Genomic DNA, 25,625 nt, shown 5'->3' with positions numbered 1-25,625 from the left:
AAAGCTTGGTGGCATTTTTTTTTTTAATGGTTGCTCTCCTTAAAGAATATTATTTAAGAAAAAAACTCATATCAACTTGCTGTGCTATGGTCTAAATTCGTGTCTCGGAAATATTATAGGTGAATGGATTTCCAGATGCTGCAAATAATGGAAAATCATGAAAACTCGAATCAGGATCTCTGTCCTTAAATGTGTTTCAGTTTGCATTTTGATTGCAGTTTAGAAATGTTATCGCTTGTTTTGTCACAGACATAATTCACATCTTTCTTCAGGCACTGTAAACAAGAGAAATGGTTTAATGGCCCCATAAAGGCACTCTGCTGATGGCTGAGATTAGGCCCTTTAGTAATGGATATTGGTGTGTGTATGTGTGAGTGGTATATGTACACAGTGGGGGTGGGGAGGACTTGGAAGAGGTAAATGTACTAGAAAGAATCTTTGAGAGCCTCAGATGCAGCTGAAAGTGCCTTGTGCTTCTGTGTGTCTTGGAAGATGGATTCACAAAGCATGTGACACCATTGTCTTTATTTATACTCAAGCCTTCGCCTTTGCTTCTGGAATTTAACTGAGCACTAATTGAGGTCATTGCGATCCATTTATTACCTGAAATTGAAGTCATATTAACTTAAAGTGAATGCTTTTCATCTACTGAGTGTATTCCTAACTACATATATTTGTATAAAAGGCTGTGTGCATTTTTCATGCCATGCTTGTATCTGGTCTTAAATAATCTAATTTATGTATACCATTTACTTCCCCCCTCACTTTTACAGAGTTTTTTTTTTTTTAATCACTGCTGTAGCCAAGCGAAAATTTTTTTTACAAGCACTTTAGTATCCACACTATGATTTGTTTTGACTTTTTCAGTTACATTTTTTAGACAGGTGCAAAAAATTCTCCATGTTATACATCATCACCCTGATCTAAGTAAATGCCTTGAAATTTCTCAAAGCACATAAATTTGTAGATTTTTAGTCTCAATTTTGTGTCATTTTTTTCATCAGCTAGTTTGTGTATATTGCTGTAAAATTGGCTACACAAGGCTCCACATTTTTGGTTTTGAGAGTCAGGGTAAACCAAGAGTTAAGAGATTAAAATTAAGTATCCTTTGTTGACTAGTTGAGCTGTCTCTCTCACTAGCAGGTGTCACTTTCCATCCAGCCACTTTAGTATTTTCCTTCTCCTTTTTTATTGTAGACTATATTCTGGAACAGGAATCAGCAAACTTTTTTCTGTAAAGAGTCAGATGGTAAATATTTCGGGCTTTGTGGGTCATATGGTTTCTGTTACAACTACTCCATTTGGCCATTGTAGCTCAAAGTAGCCCTAGACTAGACCGAAATGAATGGGTGGGAGAGTGTTCTACTAACGCTTCATTTACAAAAACAGGTGGAAGGCCGGATTTGGCCCATGGGCTGTAATTTGCCAACCTCTGTTCTAGAACAGCATACAGAAGACTAGTCTAAAACATAATTTTTGAACAGACCAGAAATCGCAACCTCAAAATAAAGAGACTGTCTTCAAGGCTCTTCCTCCAAAACTATAGATTTTATTTCTGTTTAGAGAAGAATTAAAAATGTGATGTGTTTTTCTTCCCAGGGTAATTGTTTGCTACTCACAGAAACTGCTACCCTATTTCACTCTTATGACAAGAGTTGGGAGGAAAGCAGAGTGAAAGGTCAGAGCCAAGACAACTTATCACTGTATTTACTTTCGCTGTCCACATATAGAAGGAGACCTTTCCATCATTGTGACATTTTGGCTATCAGAGTATAGGGGAAGCTTCAAATGTTGAATAGCAACATTCTTCCTTCAGTGGAATATGAGTGGTGTGAATTTTTAAATGCCTTTGGTCACAGTAATAAATTGAAAGAAGGCAGATTGCATAAAAGCAAACATGAATACTCTTGAGAAGCGTTTTTATTTGGATACAAATGCCAAGAATATAGTAGTAAGGTCATACATACAGATACATGTATCAGACACACGTGAATTAGTCATACTTAAAGAATACTGCTTAATATTTTATTAGGGAATTTTAAAACACCAAATAAAGATCTAATTGGACTTCTATGAGCTCTTGATAATAAGGACTGTGTCTTACTATTTATCTTCATTCCATAGCTCCGCATTCCTTCACCCTCTCAGGACCTGCCATAGTGTCTGGGGCATGGTAGATGAATTAAAGAATGAATTAATGAATTAGTTGCTGAAGAAATGAATGAATAAAAATCTCGTATAATGTGATAGTAGTGCTCATGCATGAAGGAAATAATGAGTGTGTGTGTATAAATAAATTTGAATTATACACTCAAGAGTTCAACAGTTACAATCTTAAGATTGAGCCCAGGACTCTAATTTATTTATTTATTTACTTATTTTGAGTCAGAGTCTCCTCTGTCACTCAGCCTGGAAGTGCAGTGGCGCAGCTCACTGCAAGCTCCGCCTCCTGGGTTCATGCCATTCTCCTGCCTCAGCCTCCTGAGTAGCTGGGACTACAGGTGCCCGCCATCGCGCCCAGCTAATTTTTTGTGTTTTTAGTAGAGATGGAGTTTCACTGTGTTAGCCAGGATGGTCTCGATATCCTGACCTCGTGATCTGCCCTCCTCGGCTTCCCAAAGTGTTGGGATTACAAGCATGAGCCACCGTGCCTGGCCAGGGCTCTAATTCTTAATGTGCTATGATTTAGTGTTAGATCTTTAGTCAGACATGGTCTTAGCTTCTTTGTACCTTTTAAAAAGATCTGTTACATGGGAATGATTGTATATGTTCTTGTCTTAAATGATGAGAATCAAATAGAGTATGGGACAATTCTTTGAAAATAGTTAAATATTATGTGTTTGAGTGTTTTTTTTGTTTTGTTTTGTATAGTTAATGTTTTCTATTAGGATTACATTTAGTGTTTTCTATTAGGATTACAAACTCAATCAGAGTTTGTTAAGTCAACACTTAAGTTAAACATATTATCTTTGTTAAATTTATAAGACATCGTCTTCATTGTAAAATAAAACAAAACATACATGAATCATAGATTTCATTGTTCATTCTCTGGATTTACATTAACCAGTCAGTTGTAACAAACATTATCTGTTTTCAATGTAAGGATACAAATAATGCCCCGATGTTATGATTGGGAAATTATTCTCCTATGAGCAAATTTTAAGTTCATATTCTCAGCCAGGTGTGGTGGCTCATGCCTATAATCCCAGCACTTTGGGAGCCCGAAGTGGTCAGGAGTTTGAGACCAGCCTGGCCAACATGGTGAAACCCCGTCTTTATTAAAAATACAAAAAAATTAGCTGAGCATGGTGGCACACACCTGTAATCCCAGCTACTTGGGAGGCTGAGGTAGGAGAATCACTTGAACCCGCGAGTCAGAGGTTGTGGTGAGTTGAGATCGTGCCACTGCACTCCAGTCTGGGAGACAGAGCGAGACTCCATCTCAAAATAAATGAATGAATGAATAAATAAAAGAAGTAAATAAATGCATATTCTCCACTTATATTTCAAGTGTTCAAATGTGATTTTACATTATGTATCTACCCACAACCAAAGATGTAGTTGTATACCAGCATTGTTGCTCTTAGAAAGCTAAGGGCATTTCTATGCTCTGGTAAAATAATAATGACAAGATTGTGCCCTCTTTCTAAAATATAGGTAGAAAAAATTGAAAGCAATGATGTGTCATAGTTCATAGTTCTAAAATGAAAACAGTTACTAATTAAGCAAAAACTTCATGAGGAATACCATAACCCCAAGTAAACTTCCGAATGAAGAAGTAGTTAAGTTTATTTTGGAAGTACATTTTTTAAAGTCTTGGTATTTTGGAGCTCTTAAATTTAACCATTAGAAGAACTCAAGTGATCATTAGTCAGCCTTAAGATGTGGTTTTAAAGGTCAAGCTTCCATCAAAGAAAAAATGCAAGACACATCTCTTGAGCGTTCTTTCTGCCTTTCCTCCCAAAAATTTGATTGTCCGGAGGAGTTGTGGATCATAAAAGTTTCCATGGAAAATGTGTCTGAAGAATGCCAGAGGAAGACTGCAGATTTTCTAGATAAATTATCTGAACTGTCTGAAGTCAGGGATAAAAAATATAATATCATTTTGAACCACCACTTTGCAAATGAAATGAAGGAGTTAACTCACTTGATTTGGTACACTTGAAGAAGGAAAGATTCACTATAATTAAAACCACAAACAATGCAGATGCCTGTAACTCTGTTCCAGACCCAGCAAGGATGGTACTGCAAGAGGAATGAAAGGTACCTAGCAGCCTCGGCAGCAGGCTGGAGCCGTGTTCAACGAAAGTAATTTAATTAGTGTTGATCATGACTCCAGATGATGGTGATTTGATAAGGAATAATTTAGTACTTAACAGCCTTTTACATGCACCAACTCCATGTGGGAAGGTAAAGCAAATTGCACAAAATGAATGTGCTGCTTTTGCTTGTGCCTGTGCCAATGAACTGGAAAACCGCCTGTTAGCAGACTCAGATTCTCAGCCCTGTGATGAAATACCCAACACGTTTTCAACTCAGCCCTCTCTGATGGAAGTCTCTACACTACTCTTATTTAAGAATAAATAAGAGAAGTCATTTTTGTGACACAGAATCTCCAGGAAGCAGGAAAGTTAAAATGAGGAAAACAATGTAGCCTACGGCTTTTGTGCTGTAAGTTGAAGATTTTTAGGTTGGCTTTCTCTTTTTTCCTCACATGCAGCAATTCAAACACAAAAAATTCTTACCAACTCAGATTCATTGGATTACTTATTTGGCTTATGATTAGGAAAAAAATAAAAAATAAAATCAGTTTCAAGGCCCCATAGTGACTGAGGCTCACATAGGTTGAACCTGTTATGGAGAGAGCTGGGTATCCCAAAACTGCTGGAGTGGGAGAACTTGTAAGAATCCTTGAGTGTTGGCATCTAAGGAAATGGAAGATGTTACTGGATTAAAAAAAAAAAAATCTTTTTAACTACTGGACCTATTTGAATGCAGCATACATCAGATCACAGTGGATTCAAATTTGCCCAATTATGAGCAATCACCTAGAAAGTTTTATAAGATTCAGAATCCTGATACAACCCAGTTCTAATGAATGGAATTTCTGGGAGTGGTGTATTAGTTTTCCTAGGCTGCTGTAACAAAGTATCACAAACTGGGTTGCTTTGTGAAATTTGTTGTTTCAAGCTCTGGAGGCTGGGAATCCAAGATGAAGGCTGTCAGCAGGACTCGGAGGGCTGAGAGAGAATCTATTCCCTACTTCTTCCTAGCTTCTGGTAGTTTCCTGGGAATCTCTGGCATTCCTTGGCTTGTAGAGGCCTCACTCTTACCTATGCCCTCGTTTTCACGTAGCAGTCTCCCTGTGTGCATGTCTCTTTAACCAGATTCTCCATTTTATAAGGATACTAGTCACATTGGATTAGTGCTCACCTTAATGACCTTATATTAATGTAATCTTCTAAATAAGAGATTCTGGTGTTGAAATTTCAACATGTAAATTCTGAGGGGACACAATCCAACCCATAACAAATGGGGTTTGAGAATCTGTGTTTCTCCAGCAGCTCCCTAGATAATTTGATGATGTGCCAGATTTGGGGATCCTGTGTTCAGGGATCAGCTCGCCTCTAATAACCCTTTGAGAATCCTTACGCTCTGCAGTAGTAGACTGAATGTTTGTGTCCCCCTCTCACTGCCCCCGCCCCAGCAAATTCAGATATTGAAACTGATTCCCCAGTGTGATGGTATTTGGAGGTGAGGACTTCGGGAAGTGATTAGGTCATGAAGATGGAGCCAATGGGATTAGTGCCCCTATTCCCTTACTAAAGAGATCCCAGGGAACTCACTTGTGATTTCTGCTATGTGAAGTTGCAACAAGAAGATGACTATCTGAACCAGGAAGTGAGCTTTCACCAAACACTGAATCTGCTGGTGACTTGATGCTGGATTTCCCAGCTTCCAGAACTGTCAGCAATAAATACCTGTTGTTTATAAATCATACAGTCTATGGTATTTTTGTTACAGCAGCCTAAACAGATTAAGACATGCCCCTTCTTTTGAGGTCACTTCAGGAAACTCACTGGGCCAATCTGAAAGTAGTAGAGCACCAAATAGCATTTCCACTAGCATGGATCATGCCTTTTGCTTCTAGGTCCATACTAACGGACATTTTGATAGAAGGCTGTTGTTATGCTAGCAGCCATTCATGATGGTGCCGAAAACATGCCATTCCTCCCCACCCTCCATTCCTTACCCATCTGGAATAATCTCTCCTGTGAAGTTGAAGCGCATTTTCAGATGTCTCAGCTGTGTCAAAAGGCCGGACCTGTTCAAGTAACTTAATTAGTGTAGCTTTGATTAATGTCCCTCAGAGTTTTTCAAACTTTATATTGATACACATTCATTATAATGCAAAAATCTGAAGTGTATAGTTTGATGAATTTTACATGTGTATATATCCACAAAACCACCACCCAGAGCAAGATATAAAATGTTTCTAGCAAGATGTATTTCCATAACTTCGTACCTGTGAGATCATCTGTGTTTTTGCATGTAATTTGTCCCTTTTTATTCCTGTATAGTATTCATTCCATTGTATGCTTATGCCATGATTTATTTATCCATTTGCCCATTGGTGAATATTTGAGTTTTTCCAGGTTTTGCTATCATGATTAAAGCTTCTTTGAACATTCTCACACATGTCTTTTGGTGAATATATGCACTCCTTTTTCTTGGATGTATACCTAAGGGTGTATTATTGGATCATAGAAGAGATTTCTGTTGCCCTAGTAGATATTGCCAGAAAGTTTTCCAAAGTGCTTGTTATACTAATCCATACTCTCAGCAGCTTGTATAAAAGTTCCCATTGCTTCTTGTCTTCACCAAAACTTCGTAATGTCTATCTTTTGCAGGTTAGTCATTCTGGTGATATCTATATCTATCTGATACAGTTATATAGTGATAATCTCATGTGAATTATTTTGCAGTTTTCTGAAGAATAAAGATTTTAAATACCTTTGCATATATTTTATTGTTGTTCCCATTTGTTTTGCTGTCTGGATATCCTCTTTTGTGAACTGCCTGCCTGTTTCAAGACTTTTTGCCAATTTTTTAAATGGGGAATTTGTCTTATCTTACTGATATGTTGCAATTCTTATTTTCTTAAATATGAGTTCTTTGTCAGATCTTTCTACTTAAAACATCTTATAGCTTGTGACTTACTTTCCTTTTTTTTAATAGTGTCTTTTGAAAAAGTGTTCTTGATTTCAATGAAGCCTAATTTGCTGATATTTTTTCTTTTATGGTTAGTGCTTTTTGTGTCCTGTTTATAAATATTTTCCAACTTGATGGTACTCAAGACTTAAAATATAGTAATATTAAACATTATAGTCTCCAATATGGCTGACATTTTGATAAATATGATAAACTTTACATCATACTGCATGCATATTTATTAGCTATAGAGGTCATCAATTTTTAGTCATATAAATTTGATCTAATCTCTCAGGTACAATATGATTTGTTACTTGAATTCCTTATATGTTGCTACTGCTTTTTCTTATGAAAATGTAAAACCCAATACTTAATCTGAAGTGCTAAAACTTGGATGTATGCGTGTTCTCACTTATAAGTAGGAGCTAGATGATGAGAACACATGGACACAAAGGGGAAGAACAGACGCTGGGGGCTACTTGAGGATGGAGGGTGGGAAGATGAAGAGGATCAGAAAAAAATAACTACTGAGTCCTAGGCTTAGTATCTGGGTGATAAAATAATCTGTACAACAAACTCCCATGACATGAGCTTACCTATATAATAAACCTGCACATGTATCCCTGAACCTAAAATGAAAGTTAAAAAACAAAACAAAACTTGGGAATACATATTTTGCTAAATATGTTCAACAATGTAATAAATAATAGAAAACCATTTGTTTAAAAAAAAAGAAATGCATGGTTAATGTATTACAAAAGTGTGTCATTTAGTATTTGTTATTCTAAGATGTCATGTACACACACACAACATGCAGATATACACTGGGAGACAATTTTCTTATAGAGTACTACTTTATTTTTTTGTTTGCTTATTTATTTATTTGAGGCAGAGTCTCACTCTGTCACCTAGGCTGGAGTGCAGTGGCACGATCTTGGCAACCTCTGTCTCGTGGGTTCAAGTGATTCTCGTGCCCCAGCCTCCTGAGTAGCTGTAATTATAGGTGGACACCACCATGTCTGGCTAATTTTTGTATTTTTAGTGGAGGTGGAGTTTCACCATGTTGACAAGGCTGTTCTCAAACTCTTGGACTCAAGTGATCTCCCCACATTGACCTCCCAAAGAGCTGGGATTACAGGTGTGACCCACTGTACTGGGCCTAGAGCACTACTTTAAATTCTTTGTGGGTTTTCTTTTCACATTAAAAAAATGTTTACCCAGGAAATTGAGGACACATAGACAAATGTAAAGAGAATAATGTTAATTCCTTCCTGCCCTTCAATTGGCTTTTACCATTTATCAATATTTTTCTAATCTTATTCATCACTTTCCTCATAAATAATTATTTTTTCTAGAGTATTTTAAAGAAAATTCTGGATATTTTATCTGTAAATACTTTATGAACCTCTAAAATTAAAACTTTTTAAATACAGCTACTGTGCCATTATCACGTCCAACAAAATTAACAATGATTTATTAAGTTCTCTAATAACTGGTCTATACTAAAATGTCTTATTTATTGCAGAGTTGCCTTTTTATAGTTGGCTTGTTCAAATCAGAGTTCGAACAAGTCCTCATAATTGATTCTTGAGGTCCTTAAGCCTCTTCTGACAGAAGAATTAGAGCTTTCTGACTTGGTAAAGTTAATGCACATGAGTATTCTTGACATATGGAGATATACAAAATTTCTCTTTTGGTTTTCTTTTCTCTTTACTTTGAATAGGCGTACTAAACATGTATGCACACACACACACACACAAAACATTAAAAAATACTTTAAAATTGTATACCTAGGATAATTATTTTATTATTATGTGTTAATTTTCTCTTAGATCACTTAAGTAAAGTTTACCTATTTGGCAAATTCGTTTTCTAGAATATTTCAGATGACTCTTGATTGCCATTGAACACTTGTATCAAAATTATATGCATATAAAGCAAATAGTATTTGTTTTCTGAAGCTTGGTAGTTTGTGATATCAAATTTTATATTAAAAATTATATATAGCATTCAAGCTAATGCAAGTTTATAATTCTGTAATGGCGTAATTAGATTGAATGACAAATAACATCATAAACCACAAAATTCCTCTTGTCATATCTTTCTTTTTGGAATGCGGACTTAACATACTGTGTTTTAATTTCAGTTTGTATAAGAGTTAGAATAAATCTCCACAGCATGTGTTTCTGTTACATTTATCCCTTGACTATTCATACCTGTGGATATTATACGTAAATTACAAAATCTATTCTTATGACTATTTTTTCCTTTTTTAAACCAATTTCCCATTTATACCAAAAATTTAATTACTCTAAGATTTCTAATAAGCATTTCTTCAGTTTCATATTGAAGAATAAAAAAAAAAAGCTTTTTTTTTTTTTTTTGAGATGGAGTCTCACTCTGTTGCCCAGGCTGGAATGCAATGGTATGACCTTGGCTCACTGCAACCTCCACCTTCTGGGTTCAAGCAATTCTCCTGTCTTAGCCTCCCAAGTAGCTGGGATTACAAGCACCTGCCATCATACCCGGCTAATCTTTGTATTTTTGTAGAGACAGGGTTTCACCATGTTGCTCAGGTTGGTCTTGAACTCCTGACCTCAGGTGATCCACTTGCCTTAGCCTCCCAAAGTGTTGGGATTACCGATGTGAGCCACAGCGCCCGGCCTATAGCATGTTTTTTAATTATTGGATTTAAAACTGTGATTCCCTTCCCATATACGTATTTTTTACGTTTTCATATTTTGTGATGTAGCTTTGTATGTTATTAAACATAAATGCATATAAGCATTATATGTCACAGTAAATGCATATAAGCACTTTAAGTCACAGTAAAAAGGTGAAAACGTCATTTCATATAGAATAATTGTTTCATGGTAGATTACATGTGACAAACAACATTTACGTATTTCTCAGATTTCATCTTCACAGTTCTGGTAATTAGATAGGCAGATACTTAATCTCTATTTTATAGATGAGAACTGGCCTCAAAGATGTTGACTTTTTGCCCAAAGTAAAATCAGTCACTTTTGGACCTGCGCCTGGATTTTCTTTGTCCTAGTCTAGTTGTCATTTCATTAAACTATTATTATTGATGCAGTTGATATATTTTACTTTCAATAATGCTTAAAATTGTATTTTGGTCTTTAGTTGATTCTTGGCTAATCAGTTGTAATTTTTCTGCTTTAGTCATTGTAAACCTTTCTGATATGTTTTCAAAATGTACTTTCTTGAAACTGAGCTTCTAGCATTGTTAATATCAGTTAAGCAAACTACAAGTGACTCACTTAAGTAATGAGAGAAAATTCAAGCATGCATTTTGTTATACAATAAAGGCAGAAAAGGAGTATAGGAAGATTTTCTGAAATCTTCTGCTACTGAAATTCATCAAATGTGATTTTTCTTACATATAAAATATGAGATGTGAATGACATTTTCAACAAGAGAAGTAGAACACATTAATCTCCATAATTCCTAAGAGCATTTAATTTTTGTGGGTATTTTGTTCTTTTTTCCAGTGGCTTTTCATGGCCTACCCCTGAAAATCAAGAAAGAACCCCACAGTCCGTGTTCAGAAATTGGCTCTGCCTGCAGTCAAGAACAGCCCTTTAAATTCAGCTATGGAGAAAAGTGCCTGTACAATGTCAGGTAAAGCCACCAGGTGTTTGTATATAAGATAGTGGTTCTTATTGAATCAAAAAGTCCAGAATAATATGAAATCTCAAGTCATATTTTTTGAGTTACATCTTTAATATGTAACAAGCTAATTAGGTAATGCATTTAGCAGAATTCTAAAGAACCATTTACCATCCAAACACACACTTTGGATTCATTTTAAAGCAATAATTTTTATCCAGATCATTAGTTGCTTTTCTACTGTAGGTATGCATCTTGGGTTTGAAAAAGGAGTTTTACTTGGCACAAGCAGCTTTTGAAAGTTCCCATTAGAATGAATGCATTATACACTTTAGATAGAGTTTGTAGAAAAAAAAAAAAATGAAACATTTGGCAGGCCTAAGCAGTACATTAGTTATCTGTCAGGTTTTGCAGATGATCTATAAGATGAGTTCATGGACAATTTGCAATAAAACTAGAATTTCATAAGACTTAGCAGAGGCTATTATCTATTAAAAAGCTGGTTGTTCTGATGATGATAATAAAGGATGGTGCAGTAAAAGTACATTGTTCATTTGTTAGAAAATTTTATCACATATATGTTCATTAAAAACCCTTCAAAGTAAATTGCATGATGCTCCTTTTCATATTGGCCTTTAATTGTATAAAGAAAAAGTTGGCTGTTTCTGCTGAATATTATCACTCTCAATTACAGTAGAAACTTAGTTCTTACAAGGAGTTTGGAAACTTACACAAATGATTCCAGATATTCGTACTGTTTTATAAGTTATGTCAATTCACATTCATCATACATTATGACCCAAAGGAGTCTTCTGTTAAATATTTCCTCAGATATTTATTGCATGCACTGTTTATGTCCAAGATATGTAAGATTGTAGAAACATAGGCCAGACGTGGTGGCTCATGCCTGTAATCCCAGCACTTTGGGAGGCAGAGCTGGGCAGATCACCTGAGGTCGGGAGTTCGAGACCAGCCTGACCAACCTGGAGAAGCCCCGTCTCTACTAAAAATACAAAATTAGCCGGGCATGGTGGCGCATGCTGTAATCCCAGCTCCTCCGGAGGCTGAGGCAGAAGAATCACTTGAACCCGGGAGGTGGAGGTTGTGGTGAGCCAAGATCGTGCCATTGCACTCCAGCCTGAGCAACAAGAGAGATAATCCACCTCAAAAATAAAAAAGAAACATAGACTTGTGCCATTATGGCAGCTGACCAGTGCTCAGATATTTTATTACCATTTGTTCTTGCAAACTTGTCTTTTGTGTTTGCTTTTCTAAGAAGTTCACCAGAGCCCGAAATTATAAACAGGCTCAATTGAAACTGCAAAGTTTTATAAAAAAGGTCTCTTGTAGAAGCTAACTATCAAAGCGTACTGAGTTCAGATAAGACAGTATTGATAGATCTGAGTTTTATTTTATAGTTTAGTTTTGTTTTTGCATTTTCTCCTTACAAGTACTGTGTATCCACAACATAATTATTTAACATATTGAGGACTTTCTAGTCAATGCCAGTTAGATATAGAATTGTCATTGCCTTTCAGGATTAATCAGAATTGTGATTGTGAAATCATCACTGTTTTATATGCCATATCTGACATCCATAAATCAATAATAAAGGAATTGCCTGAATATTTTGAGTTTCTTTTGGGGGATGAATAATCTCCACAGTGATATATGGTATATGCAATAAATTCTGATACTTCCATCTCTATACAGAAAATATTATTGAGTACAGCATTTCATGGGGGAATAGTTTCATTTTTTTCTTCATTCATGAGAATGAGTTAGGTTAACCATTTCACAAAAGTGGGTTTTTCTTCAGAAATACTGGTAAAGAACATACGTGTAACCAAACATGCAGTTCATTATATGAACATTGTTGACTTTGCTTTAAAGCAAGAGTGGGCTTGTGCAGCATGTATTCCTTTACTCCTTGTAAAAGATTTTTGCAGGTGGATATAATTCTGTTGCATTGATGGAGCAATAGAATAAATTATTACATAATTTAATTCAAAAAGAAATATTTCTTTCTAAAGGAAAAAAAGTGTACTGATGATTGCTTTTTATTTTATTTTACTTATTTTTTTTTGAGACAGGGTCTCACTCTGTCAGCCAGGCTGGAGTGCAGTGGCACGATCTGGGCTCACTGCAACCTCTGCCTCCCGGGTTCAAGCGATCCTCTCACCTCAGTCTTGTGAATATCTGAGCCTACAGACATGAGTCACCATGCCCAGCTAATTTTTTGTATTTTTAGTAGAGACGGTGTTTCACCATGTTGCTCAGGCTGGTCTTAAACTCCTGTGCTTAAGTGATCCTCCCACCTCAGCCTCCCAAAGTGCTGGGATCACGGGCATGAGCCACTGCGCCCAGCAAAATGACATACAGCGTTCTAACTTAGAAATGTCCTGTTGTCAAAAAAATTTAAGGAAATTTAGTTTTAGTAAAATATTTTATAGATGACAAAAACTAGTTAAATCACATTCCTGAAAGTTACACATAGGAAAGCAGTTTAAAATCATAATATAAAAATCAAGCTTACTCATTTTATTATTTTGTAATTGTGAGTGTTTAGGAGTTAGACTATAATAGGATTTTATTCCTAATAACATTATTTTGTACTTATTCTCCAAGAAAGTTTAAATATATGAGACATTTTAATTGACCTCATTAATCTTCATTATCCCATGTGAGGAAGTTAAGGCCAAGCATCATTTATTTAATATAATAAAATGAAAATAAAGTAAAAGCATTGCCTTCTTAAAATCCCACCACAAATAAAAGCAAGCCAGGTATAGTCTCTACCTTATTAAGCTGATGTTAGTTATTATTTTAAAATCTACATAATATAAAAGAAAAATGTAGTGTTAGAACTATTTAATGATTCAGGAAAGATCTATCAAACTTTCTTGAATAGATATATCAAGAGTAGATGGAAAAAATACCACTACTTTTCTGGACAGTAATTTTCCATATACTAAGTTGTTTGTATATGCATTAAAAATACACATTTAATATTTGTTCTGTTACAAGGTGTTGCATTAATTATCCTATTTTCTGTTTAAGAGTGTTGTGATTTTTGAAGTTTATCTGTTCTGGATTTAAAAAACAACAGCAACAACAAAGTTTTCATTTCCATTTGACTTAAGTTAAAATATCTTTTCTTCCTTTGGATTAGAAACTTTTTTAAAAAATAGCTCCAAAGAAAGAAATGTTCTCTTTTCTTTTGTCCCCTGGGTAGTGCCTATGATCAGAAGCCACAAGTGGGAATGAGGCCCTCCAATCCCCCCACACCATCCAGCACGCCAGTGTCCCCACTGCATCATGCATCTCCAAACTCAACTCATACACCGAAACCTGACCGGGCCTTCCCAGCTCACCTCCCTCCATCGCAGTCCATACCAGATAGCAGCTACCCCATGGACCACAGGTAACCTGCAGATACCACTTTTCTAGAAACTGTTTTTTGCATTCTTGGAAAAAATTTCTATTAACAGTTCTGAAGACCTAGAGTAGATTTAAGGTGAGCCTATTAATTTTGCACATCTGTGCAAAATATTTTTAGAAAGAGCTCACTCTATCTATACTTATAATTTGTGGAGAAAGTCATTTATAAACATTCCTTTTATAAACATTTAAATTGGTTGCTAAAATGGAAAATTAATCTATCTACTGACATTTGAGCATTTCCCTTTCGCTTTGCTTGAATTAAATTGCTTCACTTAAACTTTAAATCAGATCATCCCATTTTTATGAGCATATGTGTGTACGTCTTCTGTAAAGTTAGGAGACTAATTTTAGTAGGTAGCTTATGGAATTAGGTTTTTTACCTTATATTGAATGGTTCAGCTGTACATAGTTTTGCAGAATAGAACTTATTTGATTAAAACTGTTTACCATCCTTTCCAAGTGATGAATATTTAATATCAATAGACACATGACTCTGGACAGTGAGAATATACAATTAAAGAGATAGAGACTCAATTAGTATTACTTAGAAAGGAGCAAGACAGGAAACATAGCATAGATCTAAGGAGAATACTGTGTTAGGTAATTTGTGACTCCTTAAGATTAAGAAATTCATATTTAAATAAAATATTAAATAAAACCTGTAGAGGTTCTGAGATGTACTACCTTAATATACAGCTTAAAATCCAGGTTGCTCATATACAGCAGCTCTCCTTCTTTATCACTTCTGCTTTGTGCTTTTATATGCAGTGGTGTGCTGGTAAATGTTTAGCAACATTTACCATTTACTGGCAAATGTTTAGCCTGCATGGGAGAAAAACAAAAAGGCCTCATCAGTAGCTTTTGCTGGGTCTGTGATGTACATATTGCTTTCATGGCCCACGATGAGCCATCACTGTGACAACCCTGAATGCCGACTTGCAAAGATGCAATAGCACAGCATAATGTAGTATTTCTAGCATATGGATACGGGAGACATAAGTAAACTCAGGTGTATAACTGGTAATGAAATGTAGTAAAATAATTAGAAAGTGATGAGTTTTGCATTTTTATCTTTTGTTTTTAACATTTTTTTTGATTGTGAAGTTGTATAATTTAAATTAATAGTGGCTGTGTTTAAGAACTGGCTCAAAAAATGCCTGCAAATTTAACAATAAGTCAGTGCAAACTGGCTCTGAGACACCATTGTAAAAATAACTCAGCCAAAGGAATCTTCTAGATCAGCAGAGGAAAGCAGAAGATGTGCCACTGGCAACTTTCTGAAAATAAGGGAGCACTCAAGTCTGCTTTTTATAGGTTTTTTCATGGGACTCAATCTCAAATTCAGAAACTCATTTTGCTATAAAGGGCATAAGATGAAAGCATTCTTTACAATGTGATACAAAGCCTTATCTTTTCCACCCTTGTATCCATCACTAAGTCCTCTTGTGGGGTAGTTATCAAATGCTTCCTATTATCTTTTTCTTCTCACCCCGTAGCCTTGAGACTTTGTCAGAGTGCAATGGTATGTGCATCTGTGTAAACAGTTTTGTAAATACAGATGAAAGAATTCTTATTGCAGGGTGGGCCATTAAACAGATGCACATTGTGCACCGCTAAAAGGGAACAAAAGTATGAACAAACAAAGTTTTATTTTCTCCACTACTGGTGACTTCTTGGAGTTCTCGATAACTGAATCTCACTCTTCTGATCAGTGCCAGAATTATAGATTGTATAATTCACTTTTTGTGCAAACTGGTTATTTCTTAGGGAAGGTGACTGCTGAATAAGCAGTGTGCCTGGTTTTAGGTGACCTAACTTGAAATGCTTTAGCCAAATCCATTTTAGTTTCTCTACTTGAAGTCAAATATTTGAGACTGAGAACAGCCGGCCCGGAACTCCAAGAGGGAAGCTCGGGGTCTTTTCCCACTGACCCCTGACTGAGTTTTGAGGACAGTACCAGCTGGCCAGTCCCGGGAAAATCTCTAAAGCCGTATGTTTCTGAGGAGGATTTCTTAGAGGGCTCTGGCCAACAAATGACAGTCCCTCAGTTATAAATGGCAAATTTGCTCTGGGAACAGATCCTTTCCCCAGAACACCCCCTCCAGCCAGGCACCCCACTTCACTCTGGGAACGCTTTACGGCCAACTGGCCTGCACCCTGCTTCCTTTCCTCAGCCTCACTCTGCTCCTCGGGCCAGCCCTTTGGCACTTTTTCCTGAACCCACTGTGCAGGAGCCCTGTCTCTCTTTCTCAGTGTTTCCACCACTTACACCCTGTTTTTCTTTATCTGGGAGTTCATCAGCATGTTCTCTGTATCTGTTAACTCCTTTCCAGAAGCTTCTTGAATCACTTTCTCTTTACCGTTGGTCAGCGACTCCTAAGAATTGCACCGAAACCTTGCAACTTCTGGGAAGCATGCGAGTTTGATATATACATGTTCCCCAGCAACTTCCAACTGGAATCAGGTCGACTCGTAAAAACAAATGGCTTGATTCCTTACAAAGCTTTCAGTTACAAGTATTATTAACTTCCTTTTAAGGCTTCACAAGTGAGCCAGTTTCTTATTTTAACTTCAAGTTACAATTTTCTGATTCACTCCTTGACAGTTCTTAATGATAATTTCTGTTTCTTTTTTTGGCTAATGAAATAAGCAAGAGAAGGGAAATGAATGCAGTGCCAGTCAGCCTAACTGCTCTGCAATATCCGAATTTCTAAGTTTATTTTCTGCAGGTGTAGGTGGAATTTCAGTGCTTTCCATGACCGCCAGTGAGCCTAGAGTTAAATCACAGGATGGAGTGTTCTTAGAAATGCTAAAGCAATCTCTTTGCCATTCTTTAGCTTTTACCTTATTTTCATTTAACATTACGGAAATTAAATGCTAACTTTCCAAATTAAAGTCTCAGGAATGCTTTTAGTAGGGGGGTTAATAGGCTTATATTTGCTCATAGAAATGTTATAGGTTATTTTAAGCACTCCTGGGGCATTTTAGAGCACTTTTAAATCTTTAATTAATCCACATCTTTGTGGTGGGTCAATGATATTATGGATGAGAAACACAGAACAGTACGATTATGTGATTAGCCAATCGTTATAAAGTATAACCAAGAACGAAGAGGCATAGGACTCATTTCTAGCCTTCTGCTGAGGCCTCAGAACTTCCTCATATCCTAACAGTGGGACTTGCCCTAAATCTATATACCGCTATATGTTATTTTCACCTTTGGAGATCAGCTGTGTATTTACGCTTATTTTTATCACCCTGATACTGTATTTGAATCTTTTGGAAGCCAGTATGGTCTGCATTGCTGTTTGACAGTAAAGAGGTAGTCTTTTTAAAACCAGCTTGGGTTTGAGTCCTTATAATAAACAGTTTTGTTTATTGCTAGAAGACAGTGTTAACTAGGACATTGTTGAGGAATTGAGAGTCCTGCTGATTTAAGAAGAGTCATTCCTCTCTTGCTTCCTCAGCAATGGATGGTAATGGAAGGAAAACCAATAAGTAGATTTTTGTTTGGTTGGTTTTTTGTTTATTGATCAGTTTGGTAACAGAATTAAAAGATAGAGGATGTAGTTTGAGATCAGACTCTATTCCTCCCTCCCCTTTTTTTTCTTGTATATAATCATTTCAGACCCTTTTGTGTGGAAATTATCAGTGATCCAATTGATTTAGAACTGGTCGTTTTAGCCATTAATGGGTGTGTGTGTGTGTGTGTAAAACCCTCAAGTTGTTCATTGCTCTCCAATCTTTACTCAAAGTACATCTTTAATTCATATACTGCAACAGTGCTGCAAGAGACTGATTAGAAGGGGAGTATAAGTCATCTGATTACAAAACGTAGAGCTACTAATCCAGGAAAGAAATGTAATGCTTGTTAAAGATTTACACTTCAGGTCAGCTGGTATCATGTTCATTCACTAAGAAATGAAAAACTGTATCAGTATTTTAAAGAATGTTCCATGTTACCATTTCATCTGAAACACACTCTCTTATTCCCTAGATTTCGCCGCCAGCTTTCTGAACCCTGTAACTCCTTTCCTCCTTTGCCGACAATGCCAAGGGAAGGACGTCCTATGTACCAACGCCAGATGTCTGAGCCAAACATCCCCTTCCCACCACAAGGCTTTAAGCAGGAGTACCACGACCCAGTGTATGAACACAACACCATGGTTGGCAGTGCGGCCAGCCAAAGCTTTCCCCCTCCTCTGATGATTAAACAGGAACCCAGAGATTTTGCATATGACTCAGGTAGGCCCCTGCTCTACTCAAATTACATTTAAGGCACCTTTTCACCTCCCCTGTCACATTGGTTAGTGTTGGTATCAGACTGGGTAGCTCCGGACCATTTTTTAATGAGATCTTTCAGATATTGTCCCTTCATTGAAACTTCATCTACATGTAAAGATTTAGACTATCAAGTCATTTTGACATGAGGTGATGGTTGAAATAGTGTCTGGAAACAAAACCAGTTCAAAGAAAAATACACTTTACAGAATCATGCACAGTCTCAGCTTGAGAGGGACATTGCAATGTTTTTTCTTAATTCTGCACTTTTTTCCTTCTTATTTTGCTACGACAGTGCTACTTAATAACAATGTTTACAGAAAGTAATATTCTTCTGAACTAGGTCACATATTGCTTATAACATTTTTTAAAAAATTACTGAGGTCCTGGTGCGGTGTGTCATGCCTGTAATCCCAGCACTTTGGGAGGCCGGCGGATCATGAGGTCAGGAGATGGAGATCATCCTGGCTAACATGGTGAAACCCCATCTCTACTAAAAATACAAAAAAATAGCCAGGCGTGGTGGCAGGTGCCTGTAGTCCCAGCTACTCTGGAGGCTGAGGCAGGAGAATCGCTTGAACCCGGGAGGCGGAGGTGGCAGGGAGCCAAGGTTGCACCACTGCACTCCAGCCTGGGTGACATACTGAGACTCTTATCTCAAACAAAAACAAAAACAAACAAACAAAAAAAATTGGTGGCAAAGATTCTAAGTGTTCTTAAGTAAGAATTCTCACATATTAAGTGGGGAATAACACAGATTATTCGTAGAGCTTAGCTTTGTCTCTGTGAGCTAGAAAGTAGTACAAAGCAGCACGTCAAGTAGGGGAGAGGGGTTTCCTGAAAGGAGGGAGGGTTTAAAATCTTTTCCAAGCCGTACACAGTGGCTCATGCCTATAATCCCAGCACTTTGGGAGGCCGAGGTGGGCGGATCACAAGGTCAGGAGATTGAGACCTTCCTCGCCAACATGGTGAAACCCCGGTTCTACTAAAAATACAAAAAAAAATTAGCTGGCGTCCGGGGTTGGCGGGCGCCGCGGTAGCCCCAGCTTACTCAGGAGGCTGAGGCAGGGAGAGTCGCTTGAACCGGGCATGCATGCGGAGCTTGCAGTGAGCGGGGATGGCCGCACTGCACTCCAGCCATGGGCGACAGAGCGAGACTCCGTCTCAAAAAAAAAAAAAAAAAAAAAAAAATTTCCAAATAGTACCACCAACTTTGCCCCAATATTTGAACCTTGAGACCTTAGAAGAATTACTTAACTCTGCCGAGTTTTTCCTTCTATAATCTGACAAATCAGGACATCTGTTTTTAACACATCTCAGGTATTTTGAAAACTAATCTATGAAATACAAGCTAATGTTTATAAGGTTGCCATGTACGTGTATTGTTAACATTACTGTATCTGTGATCAATAGATGGTTGTGGATGTGGACATATTTGAGAACAGTATCATTTCCTTTTGTCTGGATATAAAGTTTGGGCATTCTCTAGGAAGCGACTGTTACTTCCTCTGCTGAGTTTTTCTTTTTCTTTTTTTTCTTTTTTTTCTTTTTTTTTTTTTGAGACGGAGTCTCACTCTGTTATCCTGGTTGGAGTGCAGTGGTGCTGTCTCGGCTCACCGCAAGCTCCTCCTGCTGGGTTCACGCCATTCTCCTTCCTCAGCCTCCCGAATAGCTGGGACTACAGGCACGTGCCAAGTCGCCCGGCAAATTTTTTGTATTTTTAGTAAAGACGGGGTTTCACCGTGTTGGCCAGGATGGTCTCCATCTCCTAAACTCGTGATCCGCCCGCTTCGGCCTCCCAAAGTGCTGGGATTACAGGTGTGAGCCACCGCGCCTGGCCCCCTCTGCTCAGTTTTTGTATCATTAGTCTACCTGAGTAAAGAAAACTATCTCCAGGTCTTGAGTTACCAGTTTGCATATAAGATTACCTACTTGATAATGAACTGTCCTTAAGGCTCTTCAACAGAGAACCCTATGACTTAGAAGTCTCCTTCTAATCATCCTTCTACACTGGCCAATAAGTTCAAAGGACAAGGGGAATTGGCCCCCTTGTCCTCAACTTCTAGAGGCATGCCTCAACTTCTAGAAAGCATGCAGGCTCCCCAAGACCTATGAATTCTCTGCCCAAGTGGCCTTAAGTCTACTTACAGGGCCTGAGTAAGTTCATCCCAGGCCCTGTTTTCTGAAAAGCAGAGCACGTTGCTCCTATATATAGCCCTAGATTCAAGGGTGGCTAAAGGGCAGCTGTTTGTGAGGGCATGAGGATGAATCTTGATGTGTGAGACTCTTACAGTGTGGCCCAATATTGAGCTCAAGGATAGGAAGAGACACAAAATTTAGGGTGTGCCAGGATCTGAAGACTGGGTACTGGCTCTCTTCATACCATACCCTTCCCGGATCATTTTAGAGATTTCCTCAACTACTAAATTTGACAGAGCTGCGAGGTTGTTATGGTATATAGTTGCAAAGATGAGGAGGCATCTTATTTATCAGTTTGCTTGGCTGATTTATAATTTAAGAAATTTTAGCAGATTATATAAGGGTCTTATTTGAATTTTTGCCTCAGGGACTGTAATTTGGGGAGTATCTTGAAATCCCCCTTGTGGTTTCAGTTTAGAATCTTTTGTATCTGTCCATTGGTGTCTATAATGAAGAACCCTGCAATACAGTGGGCTTTATTGTAAATAGCATACATTTCTCTCTGTAAATTTCAAATACTGTTAATTAATATTATCTTTATTCTCCAAACCACATTTTAATTTGTTGTCATTTTTAAAATTAATCATGATTTCAAGAAACTTTATGTGGAAATCATATAAATTATCACAAATAATCATTCCAAAGAACATGTATAGCATAGCACTTAAAATGTTTCTTTTTGTGCTCTAGAAATGTTTTTTTTTTTTTTGAGGTGGAGTCTCACTCTGTCACCCATACCGGAGTGCAGAGAGGTTCATTCTCAGCTCACTGCAACCTCTGTCTCCCGGATCCAAGCGATTCTCCTGCCTCAGCCTTCCGAGTAACTGGGATTACAGTCACCCACCACCACGCCCCTCTGATTTTTGTATTTTTAGTAGAGACGGGATTTCACCACGTTGGCCAAGCTGGTCTCGAACTCCTGACCTCAGGTGATCTGGCTGCCTTGGCCTCACAAAGTGCTGGGATTACTGGTGTGAGCCACCATGCCCTGCCTAGAAATGTTTTTATATGTATGATACCAAAAAGAGCAACATTGAAACTCTTCTTCTTTTTTTTTTTTTTTTTTTTTTTTTTTGAGACAGAGTCTCGCTCTATTGCCAGGCTGGAGTGCAGTGGCGCAATCTTGGCTCACCACAACCTCAGCCTCCTGGATTCAAGTAATTCTCCTGCCTCAACCTCTGAAGTAGCTGGGATTACAGGCATGCTCCACCATGCCTGGCTAATTTTGTGTTTTTAGTAGAGACGGGGTTTCTGCAGGTTGGTCAGGCTGGTCTCAATCTCTTGACCTCGTGATCCGCCCGCCTTGGACTCCCAAAGTGCTGAGATTACAGGTGTGAGCCACCTTGCCTGGCCTGAAACTCTTTTCTTGATTCTGTGATTGCTCCATGTATATCTTCTCCTCATATTTTTATTGTATATACAGTTATATGTAGTGTAGTATTGAGAATGTATAACTTTTCTTAAGAAGATGTGAACCTAATGGAAAAGAGATTTTACGATTCTAATAAGGGCAAAATATAGAATCTTGTGCTGTAAGAATTACATTCATACATAATACGGACTTCAGAGCCAGTCACTCTTTGACCCTCAAAAGCACAGACAGTCATATATAATCTTCAAAACATAGTCCAGCATCGGTTTTTGAAGGTATGTATGGCATCTCTTTTGTAAGTATGCCATGTCTTGGAGATTACTTGTAAAATACTTACCTAAAAAGCTGTTAATTTTATATTGTATTCTCCCCTTTAAACTATATTTAAAATTACCAAAGTTGTATACCACCTTTGAGTTCTAATTTCAATATTGCCAGTAGGATACAGTTGTGTTTTGCTTGAATAGGTAAATAGTAAAATTATATCTTTCTGATAGGATTTAAAATAAATATAGTAACCCCATAACCAAGGCCTATGAAAACTTAATCTGTGGGTATCAAAATGTATTTTGCTGGCCACGAAATTGCTGCAGTTAAGTTGACACATCTGTATATGTCATGCATTGCAATCAACAAGTATGATCTGTAGATATTTTGTTTGCTTGTTGTTAGTTTTTTCATCCCTGCTGAAAGTACACTTAATAACCTTTGAGGAAATCTAATGTATTTATCACTGAATCACTGATTTCTTTTTTCACTTATTGGTGTTGAACAAATAGCACATTAGGAAGCACATAGACTTATATGTGGTTTAAAAACAATGTAGAAAGCATTTTCTTTTGTATTTGTATTTGTATTTTGAGATGGAGTTTCATTCTGTCACCCAGGCTGAAGTGCAGTGTGTGATTTCGGCTCACTGCAACCTCCGCCTGCCAGGTTCAAGCAGTTCTCCTTCCTCAGCCTCCCAAGTAGCTGGGACAACAGGCATGTGCCACCATGTGCAGCTGATTTTCTATGTTTTTAATTAGAGATGGGGGTTCACCATGTTGGCTAGGCTGGTCTCAAACGCCTGACCTCAAGTAATCCGCCAGCCTAAGCCTCCCAAAGTGCAGGGATTACAGGCATGACCCACTGAGCCCTGTCGTAAAAAGCATTTTCAAAGTCAATTACGATCTCAGCATCTACAATCCGAAGGCTATTCTTATGGAAGGCCTTTAGAACTCTTTATTGCTTAATTCTATACACCATAAATGTTGTGAAAATAAAAGAAGCCTCGTAAGGGAAAAGGTAGCATGATTGTGCTCTAATAAAGCCTGACATTAATTATGACATGGGAAATGGAAGGTCTATTAGTTATAATTATAATTACAGGAATGCAATTTCAATTGCCTAATATTTAAGATAAAAAATGCAAAATACTATGTTAGTAGAGTAGGAATTTTTATTCAGGAGAAAAGGAAAAAACTTTGATCAGAAGACAGTGAGGAAACAAGAAATAGATATTTAGGGCCAATTTGATGAACCAGTACAGTATGATCATGATTGTATCATACTAGGTTCTAAAAGATCCAATGCAATCCATCTATTATTGTCCCTTTCCTTCTCTTCTCTAGCCTATTGTGCTGCATAAAGCAGTACACATTTTTTGTTGTTGTTGTTGTTGCTTGGTGGTTTTTTTCTAAATCCAACATTTTTTTTTTTTTCATGCCTTTATGGCCTAATGCCCACATAACAAATGTTAAATACACATTGAGTGCTTCATCTGCAGTGCCTCATGGAGATTCCCGTACAAAGTATCCTATTTTCTTAGAGTCAAGACTGTTTTCTCATTTTCATGACCACATATGAGGTTTTTGCAAATTCATAATGTCCAGTGAGTCAAATATTTTAGATGTTTATAGCAATATATTTTATTAGAGCTGAATGTGTTAGTTGGTTGGTTGATATTTTGCTTTTTTTGTTTCATTTTATTTTACTTGTTGATATCTCACAGTAGATTTTTTTTAGAGGGGTAGTGGGCACATGAAACTAAACTTTGACTTTAGAAAATATCAGCACACAATGTTCACATGTTTTGATGGGGGTAATTTCACTCTCAGGAATTTATTCTAAGGAATAGTGAAAGATGCATAGTGAATGTTTGAGAGAGACAGAGAGAAAGCAAAATATTAAAAATATATACTAGGTGAATGGTAAAGTAAGTTATAGGTACCTGTAAAAGAAATATTGTGCAGCCATTAGAAGTGAGATTTTTGAAAAATATTTAATGAAATGAGACTACTGAGTTTTTAAAAGTATATAAAGCATAACATAAAGCATAACTCATGCAAATTAAGAGCCAGTGCAGAAACACCGTGGCTGTATATAGGTGGTGATATTATGGGTGATATTTTTTATCTGTGAAGTATTAATATTTTATATTTTAACAATGCTTATGTTCTGCTTTCCTAATCAACCAGAATAAGTATTTTTTTTTCAAAAAAATCAATCCATTTATAGTTGAAGAAGATAAGTGTCCAAACTCATCATGTCAGTCCTACAAGTGAAAACAACTAAAGGATGTTATAGTCTCATATGTTGTAAGCGTAAATGACTTTCTGTTGGTTTGTGTCTTGGACTGCCTTAGAGGAGGGAGGGAAAATAATGCCCTACTTAGTGGGATTCATGTTCCCCTTGCACAGTGCTTGCAATCCTACCATTAGGATTTTATTCCTTTGCACGTTGTAGTGTATTAAAAATCTTTACCCAGGAGTTGGTTGGAGGAATAATATACATTAATAAGGTGTTTTTAGCCCTTAAGACCTATTCTGTTATCCTAATTAGTTTAAACAATGCTTCTCAGCCTTGTGGTGGAGCAACTTAATCATGGTAGGGAATGAAGAGAGGAAAAGAAGAACTTTCAAACGCAAGAGGAAGATAGCTAAAATAAGAAAATGAAGGACAATGCTGCGAACTTTGAGCTTGGAGAGAACAGAAAATACAAGCAGAGGGTAGGGGTGAGAACTCAACATCATATGTTTGCCAAAGAAAATGATTTTGCATTTTTAAATTGTGTTTCTTAAGGCCACTCCTGCCCCTACTGATGAGGCCTTTTTTCAATTTGGAGGCATGTAACTCTTTGGCGGCAACTGTTGTTCCCCTATTTTAAATTGGGAAGTTGACACAAATAAATGTTTCATAGAATTCTAAATCCTTTTATCATGAAAGCTCTTGAAGTTCACCTACTTCAAACTTCTTCTCCACACCCAAATTTTACAGATAAATATCTGAGGTACATCCAACTGAAGTAACTTACCGTCAGTTACACAGATATATTGTGAAGCAGCCAAAACTAAAATTAGGATTTTCTAATTGTTAGTTTAGTACAGAGTTCATGATTTGTCTTTCTACATAATTGTTCAGATTAAAGGGAAATACTGACTGTTTTTGTGTGGTTTTCGAAGGCTTTTCTTTTCTTTTCTTTTCTTTTTTTTTTTTTTTTTTT

General features: G+C 37.0%; 1 protein-coding gene across 6 annotated transcripts in view; it reads left to right on the top strand.

Annotated features, from left to right (window-relative positions):
- The window catches only part of ETV1 (ETS variant transcription factor 1), a 100,271-nt gene that overhangs the window by 39,366 nt on the left and 35,280 nt on the right, over positions 1-25,625 (top strand). For 4 of the 6 annotated variants that reach the window (XM_017895559.1, XM_017895560.1, XM_017895558.1 and 1 more), the window contains 3 exons: positions 10,728-10,857; positions 14,081-14,269; positions 18,287-18,534. In XM_017895559.1, the coding sequence (XP_017751048.1) occupies positions 10,728-10,857; positions 14,081-14,269; positions 18,287-18,534 (567 nt within the window). The remainder of the gene's footprint in view (positions 1-10,727; positions 10,858-14,080; positions 14,270-18,286; positions 18,535-25,625) is intronic. The other 2 variants (XM_017895562.1, XM_017895563.1) reach the window with 1 other exon arrangement.

The sequence above is a fragment of the Rhinopithecus bieti genome, unplaced genomic scaffold, assembly GCF_001698545.2.
Source record: "Rhinopithecus bieti isolate Rb0 unplaced genomic scaffold, ASM169854v2 scaffold_27407, whole genome shotgun sequence".
In the NCBI taxonomy this organism is placed as follows: Eukaryota; Metazoa; Chordata; class Mammalia; order Primates; family Cercopithecidae; genus Rhinopithecus; species Rhinopithecus bieti.
Note: the sequence above shows the minus strand (reverse complement) of the source record. Positions and strands in the feature narration are given on the sequence as shown.